This window comes from Haliotis rufescens, unplaced genomic scaffold, assembly GCF_023055435.1.
Source record: "Haliotis rufescens isolate VD_foot unplaced genomic scaffold, xgHalRufe1.0.p SCAF_7, whole genome shotgun sequence".
NCBI classification, from domain to species: domain Eukaryota; kingdom Metazoa; phylum Mollusca; class Gastropoda; order Lepetellida; family Haliotidae; genus Haliotis; species Haliotis rufescens.
In genome coordinates, this window is record NW_025964361.1 from 53,999,307 (window position 1) to 54,015,124 (window position 15,818).

General features: G+C 40.9%; 1 protein-coding gene across 3 annotated transcripts in view; it reads left to right on the plus strand.

The window, feature by feature from the left end:
* LOC124133690 (cyclic nucleotide-gated cation channel alpha-3-like) overlaps positions 1–13,975 on the plus strand; it is a 237,658-nt gene extending 223,683 nt beyond the window's left edge. For all 3 annotated transcript variants that reach the window (XM_046498159.2, XM_046498158.2, XM_046498160.2), the window contains exons 4-5: positions 3,196–3,407; positions 6,004–13,975. In XM_046498159.2, the coding sequence (XP_046354115.1) occupies positions 3,196–3,407; positions 6,004–7,400 (1,609 nt within the window). In that variant the 3' untranslated portion in view covers positions 7,401–13,975. The remainder of the gene's footprint in view (positions 1–3,195; positions 3,408–6,003) is intronic.
* The last annotated feature ends 1,843 nt before the right edge of the window (positions 13,976–15,818 follow it).

The following is a 15,818-nucleotide window of genomic DNA, read 5'->3' on the forward strand; positions in this document are numbered from 1 at the left end:
CATGTATATACCTCTTGAAGGGAGGAATGTTTTGTGAATCGCTTCAGTCAATAAGAGGAAAGGATCCTGTCATGCAAATATTTATTGGCATAACATTGTCTTAACGCCGACCTATCAGTGTATCATGCTTTCAACTGCGATTTGTAGTCACAATATTGTCAGTGAAGGTTAAACACTCGCCAGATAAATGTGGCACGGGCCAGCGTGATAACTACATCGGAAGCAAACTAAATATTATTCCTGGCTTCTGTCGCCATAGTTGGAAGATCAATGGGCATTTGACTCCGGCTCTTCGCATGGCTAGGATATATATGCAGGATAGGTGTCAATAAGAAACTGACCACCCCGTAACACTCCCGTAACATCCCCGTATCGCCCACGTGACACCAGCGACGTACCATCAATCGCATCTTCAAAGAACTGTTCATTTCAGAATTTACAATGCATTTACTCTGTTTTAGAAAAATAACTAATTTCATATATATACTCCACTCAGACACAGTATACTGACTCCGAGCCGACCAGTCCTTGTTTTAGCCCCTTAATGCCGAGCGCCAGACAGGGTAACAACAAGTACCATCTTTTAACGTCTTTTGGTATGACGCGGCCGGGGATCGAACCCAGGACCTTCCGCTCTCCGGGCAGATGCTCTACCACTAGACCACGGAGGGGGTCCTGTCTCTGTATTACTGAAGGGTCATCTTGGTATGGTGGGTGTCACCCAAAATATATGCCAAGTATGTCTGAGTATGTTGACAATGTGAGGAACAGTTATTGAACATGGACAACTATTAAAAACAATGAAAGAGTGAAAGTTAAAGGTGATGAAAAAGGTTACCCAAAACGCGACCAGAGGTTTAGCCCATGCACGTGCAATACATGACAAGTATAATGCGACGTTATTTGAATACGTTTATATCAAACTATCTCTGTATCTGTGTGTGTGTGTGTGAGCGTGTGTGTGTGTGTGTGTGTGTGTGATTGTGTTACTTAAACCCATCCCTTGTCACAAATATTGTTTTAAATATAGAACAGAGGCACATAATTGTGATTTGAAACCTATGATTGACCAATCAGAATTTTATAAATTGCCTGCATGAGAAAGCATGCTTTTCTGAATCTGGAAAAATGGACAACTATGAAAAACAATGAAAGAGTGAAAGTTAAAGGTGATGAAAAAAGGTTGCCCAAAACGCGACATTCATAACAAGTATAATGCGACGTTATTTGAATAAAGCATACACTTGATAATTGTATTCGACCAAACAATTACAAACCTTATCCAACGTTACTAGGTTGAAAACAGTCGCCCAAACACTGTAAACGTAAGGTAAAAAACGCAATGATACCTGTATCATATCAAACACCATCGAATATGCTCATGATATCAATCACTTGATTGTCTGGTCAAGACTCGATTATTTACAGACCGCCGTCATATAGCTGAAATATTGCTGAGTGCGGCGTTAAACAACAAACAAACAAACCGTCGAATAACCATGTCGTCTTAGCATCTTAGCCACCATCAAGTATAGACGAGTACTTTCTTTTGTCCGGCAGTTTATTCCAAAGTCATAGTGAATTTGAAGTAAATGCGTGCTCTCTCTGCATGTAGCACACCGTATATTAGTGAGTACATAGTGTACGGCTATCATCATTAGATCAGCATAGAAGAGCGCACAGCACGTCATCAACAAACATGGGAATGGCAACATATGCATAGAAATCAGACGCGTCGTGTTGTTAAATTAGAAAGTCATTTATCGGTTATACAGTTGGTAGCAGTATATTCATAGTTCAGGTATATCAAATAACATATGATATTCGATACATGGCAATGAAATTAGTTTTGGTGACAATCCAATCGTATGAATATGAATATTTATAACCCCCTACAAAGAAACAAATTACTGTTTTGTGGGATGGAGCGCTGCTCTCTGGCGCCCACTACAGGATGAATCGGGGGAAGGGTCACCACTTTTATATATTTTATTCAACACTGTTATGTACACAACAGATGACGTTATTATTGTGAAAGTTAGGGAAATAACATGCATCTATATGAAGTAGCACAAACGAAATTCAACACGTCAACGTCATCAGTTTCGAATATCCAACGAAACAGATTTTATAGGGTGTAAAAGACAAAATATTGAGGAAAATTATATGAAGTGAAAATCAGTGATGACATCGAGTGTTCAGGATGAATTCAGTTTTTCGTGGAATGAAAAGTAATGTTTAAGAAGCAAACATACACCAAATATTGATTGGAACCATGGACATTTTGATCATTGCTTGAGAGAAGAGAGATTACCGTAAGATTTAACTGGAACTTGAGAGTAGTTTAGATTTATCCAGAAGGCATGTCCAAGGTAAGCTGTATGCACGTGTTTACCTGGTGTCATCACTGACTTTCAGTGATCCATTCATATAATGTCCACTGCTATTTTGCCTTTCACGCCAAATGGAATCTGTTTCAACGGATAATCGAGAATATTCTCTGACGTTAATGTTTTTGCTTTATTCGTCCTGACAAGCAGGTTGTTTGGTTGTTTAACGCCGCACTCAGCAATATTCCAGCTATATGACGGCGGTCTGTAAATAATCGAGTCTGGACCAGACAATTCAGTGATTAATATCATGAGCATCGATCCACGCAATTGGGATCGATGACATGCATCAACCAAGTCAGCGAGCTTGACCACCTGATCCCGTTAGTCGCCTCTTACGACAAGCATAGTCGCCTTTTACGACAAGCATGGGTTGCTGAAGATCTATTCTAACCACGGAATCTTCACGGGTCTGGACACGCAGATAGCCTAGCCATGTAAGGAGCCAGCTATTTGAAATTTGTAATAGTACCAGTATATTGTTTTCAGTTAGCCTTTAAGCAATTTTGTTTCTTAGGAAATGGAAACCAATACATTTTCTGGGACCCAAAGCGTGTTAGTTTTCAGCATGTCCATTGATCGATTTATTTTTTTAGGTAAAACCTAAGCCCAAATTATACTTTTCAAGCAATTTTCCGGAAAGGATAATTGTAATCCACTAAAGTGGGAAGCTTCAAAGACCTTTGTGACCTGGCGCTCCTATGATGGGAAACTGCCACGCCGTGATGTAACTGATACTGTTCAGAGCGGGGTTAAACCCATCTCACTCACTCACTCGTGATGATGTGGCTGGTTTGTGTTGCAGGTACTGGAAGCACTTCTACGTGGACCCGTCCGAGGGGTTCTACTATCGCTGGTTGTTCTTCATCTCACTGGCAGTCACATACAACGTCGTCTTCATCATCGCCAGGGCGGTGTTCTGGGAGCTTCAGGAACAGTTTCTCTCGCTGTGGCTCACGCTCGATTATCTCAGTGACTTCTTCTATCTCCTGGACATGTGGGTCCAGTTCAGAACAGGTGAGGTGGACCAACCGAGTGTAGGAGATTTCACCACACAGACATTTCTCCACACGGACATTACCCCAGACGGATCTTTCCCGACAAGGATATTTCCCCACACAGACATTTCCCCACATGGACATTTCCCCACACAGACATTTCCCCACATGGACATTTCCCAACACAGACATTTCCCCACATGGACATTTCCCAACACAGACATTTCACCACACAGACATTTCCCCACATTGACATTACCGTACACAGACATTTGCCCACACAGACATTTCTCCACACGGACATTTCCCCAGACGGATCTTTCCCCACACGGACATTTTCCCACAGACATTACCCCACAAGGATATTTCCCCACACGGACATTTCCCCACACAGACATTTCCCACAGACATTACCCCACAAGGATATTACCCCACAAGGATATTTCCCCACATGGATATTTCACAACACGGACATTTTCCCCACACGGACATTTCTCCACACGGACATTTCCCCAGACGGATCTTTCCCCACACGGACATTTCCCCAGACGGATCTTTCCCCACACGGACATTTTCCCACAGACATTACCCCACAAGGATATTTCCCCACATGGATATTTCACAACACGGACATTTTCCCCACACGGACATTTCCCCACACAGACATTTCCCCACATGGACATTTCCCAACACAGACATTTCCCCACACAGACATTTCCCCACATGGACATTTCCCAACACAGACATTTCACCACACAGACATTTCCCCACATGGACATTTCCCCACACGGACCTTTCACCACATGGACATTTCCCAACACAGACATTTCCCCACATAGACATTTCCCAACACAGACATTTCCCCACATGGACATTTCCCAACACAGACATTTCCCCACATGGACATTTCCCAACACAGACGTTTCCCCACATAGACATTTCCCAACACAGACATTTCCCCAAATGGACAATTCCCCACAGTCTGACATTTTTTTACATTGAATGTATCAATGAATACCTTGATGGAGTACTGTGAAACAGCATCGTTAGGTATTTTCCTCCAGGTACTTCTATACTTTATACCAATACAAAGGTAAGAACATCTTGGAGGTGATGAAAGGAATAATGTTTGTCCATGTGGGGAAATGTCGGGCCTCCATACCGACCCAAAGACGCGATTTCCACATTCAGTGAAATCTTCCCCCGGGCTGCAACGTTAAATACTAAAATTACTTTCAACACATAAACATGTGTCTGAGTGAGTGAGATAAAAAATATAAAGTGACGTTAATTAAGCCACCCGGTATTTGGAAGAAAGAGATTTTGTTTCTGTAATGTTTCTATTGGATCAATGTAATGCAGCTGACCGTATTAGTAATTAGTACCTTTCTACATGGAAATGCTGATTATTTAGCTGTGCATGAAAACATTGAGATATCATCTTCCCGAAGCAAGGGAGTTAACGCACTACAGAAGTCTAGTTTCCACCCTTGCCGAACTAGGCTGCAATTATGGAGTTATACTTTGGCTGGACTAACGAGTCTATGCATAGTCCAATCAAAATCTCGAAACAAAATCGACATCCGGTTCGTAGAACTGTCGTGCTGATTTCTGCGATTGCAAGATTTGCAGGGCATGTTTACCGTCAACTGGGCGTAAACAGATATTTTCCAAATCTGTTCATGTTTTTAGTCAAGGTGCTCAAGTGATTTGATGCACTTCGCGAGGAAAGACCCGTTTTATTACAATATAGAGGTTGATTATCGATCAGACTTGACGCCGCCATTTGTTTGAAGCAAAAGCAAGTGATATGAGAGGAGGAATTTGATTGTGTAATAGGAAGGGCATAGAAGGGACATAACTTGTAATAGCCACTGGTGGCGCTAAGATCGAGCCAAGAAATTCGAGCCTAGTTCGGCAAGGGTGGAAACTTGACTTCCTTTGCCTCGGAAGGATGTTGAGATATTTGCAGCTAACACATTGTAACATTGTTATTCACCTGTGGCTTTTATATATTCTATTTCATTTTGACGGATTATTTAGATAACTCATTTATTATGATATTAATTCTTTAGGATAAAAACCTATAATATTCTTCCTATTTTTTTCTTTATTGGTATAAAACTGAGGGAGGGGTTTAGCGACCCAGGGTGACCAGACGGTATAATACATTGATCCGCTTATCGAGGGTTTCGAACCCAGATTCGCCCTGAGTGTGATTTGTTTTTCAGAAACCTTTGTATTCACTTTTCTGAGAACGTTTTAAATTTCAATGCATTTGTATGATAATAGGTACAATGAAACTGCAGATCAAAGATAGATAGATAGATAGATAGATAGATAGATAGATAGATAGAGACAGACAGACAGACAGACAGACAGACAGACAGACAGACAGACAGACAGATGTAGTTGGGAACCCAAGAAGGCAGGTCTTAGACGTTTATTCCTCTGGTAAACCCAACGAACGCAGGTAGGTGCTGAGATAGGCGTCAGCCAGGGGACGCTACTGTGTGAGGGGATCTGTAGCGCATTTGAACATTGGGCCACCAGTGTCCCAATCATTCACTTTAAATATTTGACAAGAAGCTGATATTTATTGTGTGTCATTTCAGGTTACTTGGAACAAGGCTTAATGGTAACCGACCCTGCCAAACTCAGGAAAAACTACATGAAAACTCGGAACTTCATTCTGGACGTCGTGAGTGTCCTACCTACTGACCTTTTCTATTTCCTCACTGGACTGAACACACCAGAGATCAGATTTAATCGCCTCCTCAGAATGAAAAGGCTCCTGGAGTTTTTTGACCGAACTGAGACGCGAACAAGCTTTACCAATATGTTTCGAATTTTTCATCTTGTGTTGTATATATTGATAATTATCCATTGGAATGCATGTATATATTTTGCAATAAGTGGACTTATCGGTTATGGCTCGGACGGTTGGGTCTATGGAAACGTGACTGACCCGAAGTTCAAGCCCCTCAGTCGGAAATATATATACAGTTTCTACTGGTCAACCTTGACCTTGACAACAATAGGAGAAACTCCCCAGCCAGAGAGAGATGGAGAGTATCTCTTTGTGGTGGTGGACTTCTTAATCGGTGTGTTAATCTTTGCCACAATTGTGGGAAATGTTGGAAGTATGATCACAAACATGAACGCAGCTCGTTCAGAGTTCCAGCAAAAAATGGACGGTGTCAAACAGTACATGGAGTTCCGAAAAGTCAGCAAGGAACTCGAGGAAAGAGTCATCAAGTGGTTTGATTATTTGTGGACAAACAAGCAATCATTAAATGAGGAGGAGGTACTAGCAGCATTGCCAGACAAACTGAAAGCCGAGATGGCAATTCATGTGCATTTGGAAACACTAAAACGTGTCAGCATTTTTCAGGACTGTGAGCCAGGACTCCTGGTGGAGCTTGTGTTGAAGCTCAAACTTCAGGTGTTTAGTCCCGGGGATTACATCTGTCGAAAGGGGGACATTGGTCGGGAGATGTACATTGTCAAAAGGGGTAAGCTAAGTGTTGTGGGGGACGATGGCCACACGGTGTTTGCTACACTTAGCGAAGGAAGTGTCTTTGGGGAGGTCAGTATTTTGAACATTGCTGGAAACAAAACGGGCAACAGAAGGACAGCAAATGTACGTAGTCTAGGATACAGTGACCTCTTCTGTCTCTCCAAGGACGACTTGTGGGATGCTTTGGCGGAGTACCCAGAAGCAAAGAGGAAGTTGATAGAATGTGGACGACAGATCCTGAAGAAGGATAACCTTCTGGATGAGGATGCTATGAGGAAGGAGGAAGAAAAACAGGAAACAGCGGAACAGAAGATGGATAGGATCGACTCTGGGTTGGATACTTTACAGACGCGGTTCGCCCGCTTACTAGCAGATTTCAACAGCACTCAGCAAAGACTTAAACAACGACTTACTAAAGTGGAGAAGGTTCTGACGCGAGACGGAGACGCCCTGTCTAACGTTTCAGCGCTAGAACTGGATCAGAAGTTATGAGATACAGTCTGTTTCTCTTTGACATACTCTATTCTGTGATTTATATAAACGTCTTCGTGTAAAGCCCTTGTTATCAGAGTATAGAGCTGTTGACAGTGTTTCAGATTGCATTTTGGAGAATATTTTGAACTGCATCAGATATATATGACCAAATTTGAATGTTACAAGAAAGCACCAACCTCGAACAATGTCACGAAGGATATATTTTCTCAGAAACGGTAATAGGATGACTACAATCTGTGGATGAGCTCCTGCTGTTCAAACGGATGTAACCAGGTCTCCAGGAATGTTCGGAGGGCTCCATCTTAAAATACTCATTTTGAGAGCTGTAAATATGTTACAAATAGAATAATTGTGTGGGTCGGTCAAGGTTAAATTGGATGTTTGTATTAAGAAAATAGTTTCGACTGATGTAGTTCGTGTGCCAGGATGAATGAGAATCTGTGGGACATTAGCCTAATGGTGAGTCATTGAACATTTTTTATTTGTTAATTTGTGACTATTTATTATATTAAATAACAACTCGGAACAGAACTGAAACTTTGATATTATAATCAGCTTTGGAATAACTAATGACTTTTGATGTTAAGAAATTAGTTCTGTGATAAGAGCTGTTAGATATTGTTGTATTTTTTATTTTGTTTGATGGTTTGGTTTTCTTGACGTTTGAGTGCTGGTTCATTTCAAACATTGCGCTGGACGCTATTGCAGGAGTAGGACACAGAGATCTGGTTAGTTCCCCTCAGCTTGACTACAAACGTGAAACCCATGCACTACAAGACGACATCAATTCTGTAAAGCTAGAGAAGAATAGGCAGGATGACACATAATCATTTGCTGGATGAGAGATCAAAGGAAAGTGTTTTCAAATTCACTTTACTCATATGTTTCTATGAATTTCACTTTCATTATTTCAGCCTGCATTGAAATGATTTACTGTGTTTCCAATTAACGTTAATTTCGGTGCCACCTGTTTCACACAATAGTGTTAATGACTGCTGTTACTTTGACAACGTCAAACTCGTCATTACTGTTTGAAGGCATTTTAAGTAACTGTTTAAAGACGATTGGCATGCTGGAAGTTGTCGTCAATGAGTGAGTGGTTGTACCACGATTTTACCAATAGCCCAGAAACACCACGGCGCTTCTTCCCGAGGCAAGGGAGTAAACTGACTATAAAATCCAGATTCCACCCTTGCCGAACTAGGCTGGAATTATGTTATATTTTGGCTGAACAAACGAGTCCAGTCCAATCAAAATCGCGTCACGAAATCGATATCCGGTGCAGATCTCGGTCGATTGTAGGATTTGCAAAGCATGTGTACCGCCAACGCGGCAACAGATCTTTTCATCTTTTTATTCAAGGTGCTCACGTGATTTGATGCACTTCGCGAAGTAAAACCCGTTATGTCACAATTTAGATTTTGAATATCGATCAGATCGTCTTTACTTGGCACCGCCATTTTGTTGGAAGCAAATGCAAATGATATGAGAGGTGGAATCTGATTGGGCAATAGGAGGGACAGAGAAGGGACATAACTCGTAATGGCCCCTGGTGGTGGTACGATCGAGCCCAGTCCGGTTCGGCAAGGGTGGACAATCGGACTTTTGCAGTCATCTAAGTCCCTTGCCTCGGGAAGATGACTGCGGCGAAGGACACAGATATTCTGCTTCATATACTAAAACTACGTGGGTGACGAGCTCGAGCTTTAACCACAAGGCGACCCCACCGCCCCTTACTACTGTGGTCATGGGCCGTGGGGGTATTTAAACTGTCGCAGCAATACTTATGTTAGAGAAATTGTTTTACATATATTCAAATCCTGACAGTACAATTGCAAGTGGATGAGTGTGGTTAGTTTGAATAGTATTTAGGTTACATCGCGGCGTGTCAGCTTAATTTTGGTAACTGTGCAGAGTTGCGTCCCTTGGGCACGACAGAAACTTATATCGTGGGTTCGTGCCCCGATTATGTTTCTAGGTATGTCATGACCGTGTTCGTGAGGTGGAATGGGGTTTAACGTCGCGTTCAAGATTATTGCACTTATATAGCGACGTGCATGCGCGCGCGCGTGCGTGCGTGCGTGTGTGCGTGCGTGTGTGTGTGTGTGTGTGTGTGTGTATGTGTGTGTGGCTGTTTGTACTAGTCCAGACTGATGCCGATTAGTGCTAGCCCAATGAGATACCATGCCACAGTTTAACATGAATACCCCACTCAGACACAGTATACTGACTCCGAGCCGACCAGTCCTTGTTTTAGACCCTTAATGCCGAACGCTAGGCAGGGTGACTACAAGTACCATCTTTTAACGTCTTTTGGTATGACGTGGTCGGGGATCGACCCAACAACCTTCGGGGGGATGCTCTACCACTAGGCCACGGAGGCGTTCGACCGTATTCGTGGGTTTCACCAAAGTGGTCAACGTCTAAGACATGCATGCTTTCATCCCACATAGACCTGCCACATCGGGATATAACTGGAATACTGTTCAAAAGTGGCGTCACACCTAACTCACAAACTCACTCAATAACTAGTATTTGGCAGGAATCTCGAAGTAACGCAGTCGTAGACATATATATTTTTCGTGATTTTCGAATTCTGACAGACCAATTATCACAATCGGGCGATTGTCATATTCGGCGGTTCCCGGCAGCTATCGTATGTTAAGATAAACATCCCAAAACCATTACGTTTTTGTGCCAACCAATTCCATCACAAAACACGTTTCTGTCGTAATGTTTATTTTTCTGGTGATTATCTTTGTTTGTTATATAATATTCCTGTCATGCCATTTTTCAGAACCAGCCGTAGCACCAGTAGGCAATTACCTCCTCAGTGTCATATTGTAGAACGCAAGGTATCGCGCAGTTTCTGGCAGCTCCGTGTACACTGTTCACACCAACGTTTGTCACATCTGTAAAAGCATTTATCAAATAAACCCCAGATTCAAATGTCGTAATAAATACAGTATGTTGTGTCCCTACTACGCTTCCATAACTAGGTGACGGTGAGCTCTATTTATTACTATTTCTCATAACACCATGTTTGCGTTATTTACCCTTGACCCACAAAATGATCATATGTAGTGAATCATATGACGACGTGGCCCAATGCATATGCATACGAGCCCCAATCGAGCTTATACTTGAAACTGATCACCTAAGCATGTGCATACGCAATGTATACATTCTTGTGTTTACCTATATATGTTAGATTTTGACTTTAATTTATGCCTGTTTCCTTTACCACAACCATAATCACCTTTAGATACAGTTCCTTAAGAAAACCACCCACTGTTCCTAATTTTGTATTCGTGGTCTTACGTTGTAGTTTGAGAAAGGTGTATGTATTTATTCTTGATAGTTTTAGATGAACAAAATGTGATATAATCTTTACGTGTAAATGTACATTTCTTGTATATAGGTGTTATGTCCATTGCAATATACAGTGTAATTTACAAGCGGTTGACAATGGGACAGTGCAAGTCAGAGCGTGTGTGTATGTGTATGTGTGTGAGAGAGGGGAAGAGAGAGAAGAGACGAGGAGGGAGAGAGAGAAGAGACGAGGAGGGAGAGAGAGAAGAGACGAGGAGGGAGAGAGAGAAGAGACGAGGAGGGAGAGAGACTACAGGATAAATGAACGTGTAGAAATATAAATGATTTATCCTTTCTGTCGTTTTCTATGCTTGGCATTCAAGAGCAAGCATTTAGCTAATATCTGTGATGTTTGTGGAATGATAATATACTTAAATATAAACTTTGTTTACGTTATTTAAATCTTTCACAGACCTTACATAAGTTGAAGCATAAATTTGTTTTCCTGTACACGTGTATTCACTTGACCTCAATTATATTTATTTTGGTAAATTCAAATAAGTTTTTTGCCATCTAGATTTCTAGATTTATAACTCAGACATATGAAATGTCAGGCTAAGGAATACTCTTTATCGTATATGATTTCTTTACCTTAGGCTATATTTCCCTTGTACCTGACATTATCCAGCCCCCTTTTTCAGCATGGCAAGTACAACAGTGCTATAGGACCATATCGTGTTGATAGAATTCATTCAAAAGTACGTATTTTTTTCGCCAAACAGATGCAATCAAAAATACCCACAATTACTCGAAATATTATTCTTATTTGAAGGTGCATGTAACCTGTTCAAAACTGAAACCCCAAGATATTTTTTAGAAAGTAATGTTTGGGCAATAAAGGGATATTTTATCACCAACGATATAAAGTAAATATTAGTCGTGCAGATTCCCAAACATCTGCAAACGTGCAAACGTGTGATTATCTCTGACATATAAAAACATACAATAGAAGACGTTATTTATATTTCTTGACAATGTAGAAGCCATCGGATTTAACGAAAGGGAATACTAACAACAAATTGAATTTGTAGAACTGTTGTTGGGCCAAACATATTTACTATCCATAGTAATGATATTTTTTAAATATAAGTTCCCAATTAATGAAAAGCAATGATCAACAGGGAGGACACAGTTGAACATATTTAGGTCGAATACTTGACGTTTTGAAAAAAAAATACTTTAGACGTCATCACAGAGACTAACCCATTTTATTATCAGGAGAGGCCCCGTGTTCTTTGCTGAAAAAGAAATTAATCGATTTGTCGAGGTGCAGTTTGTTTACGCAAATAATTTTATATATGTTAAAACAATTATATATTTTTTAATGACGCCTAAATGTTGATCTTGTTTATATTGTTCCACCAAAGAAACTTGAGGGGTCCCTTATTTAGATAAGCCTTGCTATCCCATGTCTCTTAAGTCGAAAACCAAGATAATCAGTACATATGTTTTAAAATCGAACACTCCAAGTTGATAAGGTCCCACTTCTTATCAATAATCGTGTACTTCGAGTGAGACATTGTGTTATATCATACTAATTGGACAATAGTACATCATTTTTACAGTTAATGAGTAAAAAAGTAATGAGTGAAAATAATGAACACGATAATAAAACACATATATATAATTATAACCTGGATTGGGAATAGAAATTAGCAATGTTGAATGGGTTAGGGAAGGGTGCGTTGTTGCGATGTGTTATTTCAACTGGGGTGGTATCAATATTCTCACGGGTCTTGTCTGACCAGCGTCTGCACGGTTCCCTGATGCTTGTATATGAATTCAAAGTGTTTGTTATGTCGGTGAAACTTGTTTTTTCACGTACTTGTTACCCTCTGAGACCGCAGAGACTGTAGACTATAGCAAACTATGTATTTAGGGCCCGTCCATATAAATCTATATCAGCGTGAGTGACAGGATGATTGACGTGTGACATTGATTAGGAGTCGATATAGCCTGTATCATTCACAGGATATTCATCATACAAATCCTCGTTGCGGGGCGTTATGTTTCTTCTCAGCAGCCCGAAACCAGGACATATATCGTTCATGTCTTTATCTGAAGAGCTTCATAATGTCTATTGCACCAGCTGCTACCCGGTGGTTGACACCCGAAACGTCCGAAACACGTATTTCCCACTCCCGTCGGGATATATATTGAAATTCCAAATTCATTCAGAAATATATTTTTTTAAATTCTAAGCATCCCTAAATTTAGATTATATTATTTCTAGCCCCGAAAAAGGATATGGTATCAAGCATTTATTGTATGTTACTACGCAGACCCTATCATGATACGTGTGCCGAAAAAGGCTTTTCGGAAATAAGATTTATTTAAATTATCAAACCAGCCCCGAAGCAGGACATTCTTCTATTTTCTGGCCCTAAACGAGGATATGATCCCAACAAATAACAGAGCATTAACGAGATCATATGACACTAGCGTCACACGTTCTCAAGGGCATTTATTTCCTAATATCATTAACAGAGAACCTTCAATTATATCCAAAACCAACCTGAAGAATGGTTTATCTGGCCCCGAACGAGGATATGTATTACTGTTTTTTTCTGCTCGGCGTTCTATTGATTCTTTCATACTTCATTATGGTTTTTAAACCTTTAACTCTCTTACAGTCGCTGTTAACGAGACATGTCTATTGGTTTAATTACAGAAAAATATTGATGCTTTTGAGAAAACCTAAATACGATGAAAGTTCAAGAAAGTGTGTGCATCTACATTTGTGGGTAATGTACTGTTTGCTGAGTGGTGTATAAGTGAAGAGTTTTATTCTTGTTAGTTTTTTCTTATTCAGATACTTGTTGTTTGACTATTTTAAGCTTCGATTGTACAGAACACGAGAAATTGAAGCCATAGTTTCCGAGGTTCGAGTTTTCATTCTGTCATGTTATCTTGGCGTACACGGAGTCGATCATGAAAGTGTTCATGATACACTTCATGAAGTCTGTCACTTTTGCCAAATTCCAGGATATAGGTATAGAAGTTATTGAATTCCATAGCTATTGCTCATGAAGATCTACAATACTCATAGTTGTGTATAAAGACCTCCATATCACCTTCTTTTATCTTTTTATTTCAAGCGCCATTGTTAAAACATTTTAAAGGTATTTTCAAACTCATGCATCACGCGATCCAACGCGTATTATGTATCATTTCAATCAGAAATAAACTTTTCATTCACATCCAGTGTCAGATTTGTCTTTAGATCGAGGACCATGTATGAGACAACACCCCGGACACCATGCTCACCGACTTCAATGTTTGTTTGTTTGTTTGTTTGTTTGTTTGTTTGACGACGTATTCAGCAATATTCCAGCTATATGACGGCGGTCTGTAATTAATCAAGTCTGGATCGGACAATCCAGTGATTGATATCATGAGCATCGACCTTCGCAATTGGGATACGATGACATGCATCAACCAAGTCAGCGACGCTGACCACCCGATCACTTAAGGCGCTTTTCTCGACAAGCAGCATGGAGTAGCGGAAAACCTATTCTAACCCGGATCATCACGGGTTCATTTTCCGATAGTGCAAGATCGGTGAGAGCATAGACGCATTGTCTGGAGCAGACAATCCAGTGATTAACATCATGAACGCCTACTTAATTAAGGAGCGTGCGGTAACACTGTGTGGCCTAGTTGTGTGTCATCGTCATTGGCGTGGTCATTGCCCATGATATCAACCACTGGTTTATCTGCTCCAGACTCGATTGTTTCAGATCGCTGATATATAGTTTGATAACAGTGACGACTATGGCGTAGAACAGCATTCATTTAGACGGAGACATTCATCACTAGCCGTGAGAACCGTATCCCTTAACCGTTAATCCTTTAATGTCCGGGGGACTGAGGACCAATGTGCGCTGACGGACCTACTGCTACATAACAAATTATGATTGTTTGTTGGTTGCTTTTTAACGCCACACTCAGCAATATTCCAGCTATATGAGGGCGGTCTGTAAATATTCGAGTCTGGACCAGACAATCCAGTGATGGACATCATGATTATTGGGATACGATGACATGCATTAACGAGCCTGACCACCCGACTTACGGCAAGCATGGGTTGCTGAAGACCTATTCTACCCCGGATCTTCACGGGTCTACAAATTATGAAATACTCATGGACTCTATACTATCGACAAAAAAAGTGGAACTGATGAAATGATACTGAAAGTGTAATGACGCTACTTGTCTGTAAAATTATTTTCAGGCGTGTAGATCAATGGTGTGTCCACCATGTAAGGCGATACATGCCCACCTTGAATTAAAAATTAATTAACTTGCGTATTGTTGCGCTTGGTGTAGCCCGCTATTCCGTCTGAAGAGCTACCTCAAACTGAGCTATGTTGGCGGGTGCTGGGTCTCACCGCCCGAGAACACCCCACAGGTATATGGCTGAAACAATGCTGACACGACGTTAAATTTTAACTCACTCACATCCCACATATGCTCTATTGGGGACAGAAGGGGACTTTGCAGGCCAGTCCAATGTCCGTTGGCCTTCTTGTCGGAGAAACTCGGTGACGACCCGAGAACGATGTGGTCTGGCATTGTCTTCCCGCACTTCAAAATTTCTGCGATAATTCTAGCGAATGAAACAACAACAGGACGCAAACTTTTGTCAACATATCGCTAGCTTGACAAATGTTCATTCACAATAACCAAAGCTGTTCGCGTCACACTTTTCACAGGACGCCTTGCTTTCCGGCGGGCTGCACGGAGCCGTGTTTTGACGGTAGATGTTGAAATTCGCCTTCCTGTTATTGTACGGATACTGGATTGATAGATTAACAAGAGCAGATTTGAATCTATTGCCTAGTGCAATTAATATAATGAGACGATTTGTCCAGGCAGGCCTCAAAGTTCATATTTTTACCAAGTAGCCATATGGCTACAGGTATTTTTTTCCGGGTAGCCAGTGGTCAAATCAAGAAGTCAAGCCAATATTGTAGGTAGCCAATATTTGAAATTATCTTTTATCAAATAACTATTTCATGTACAAGTCGTAGCATTAGTCTT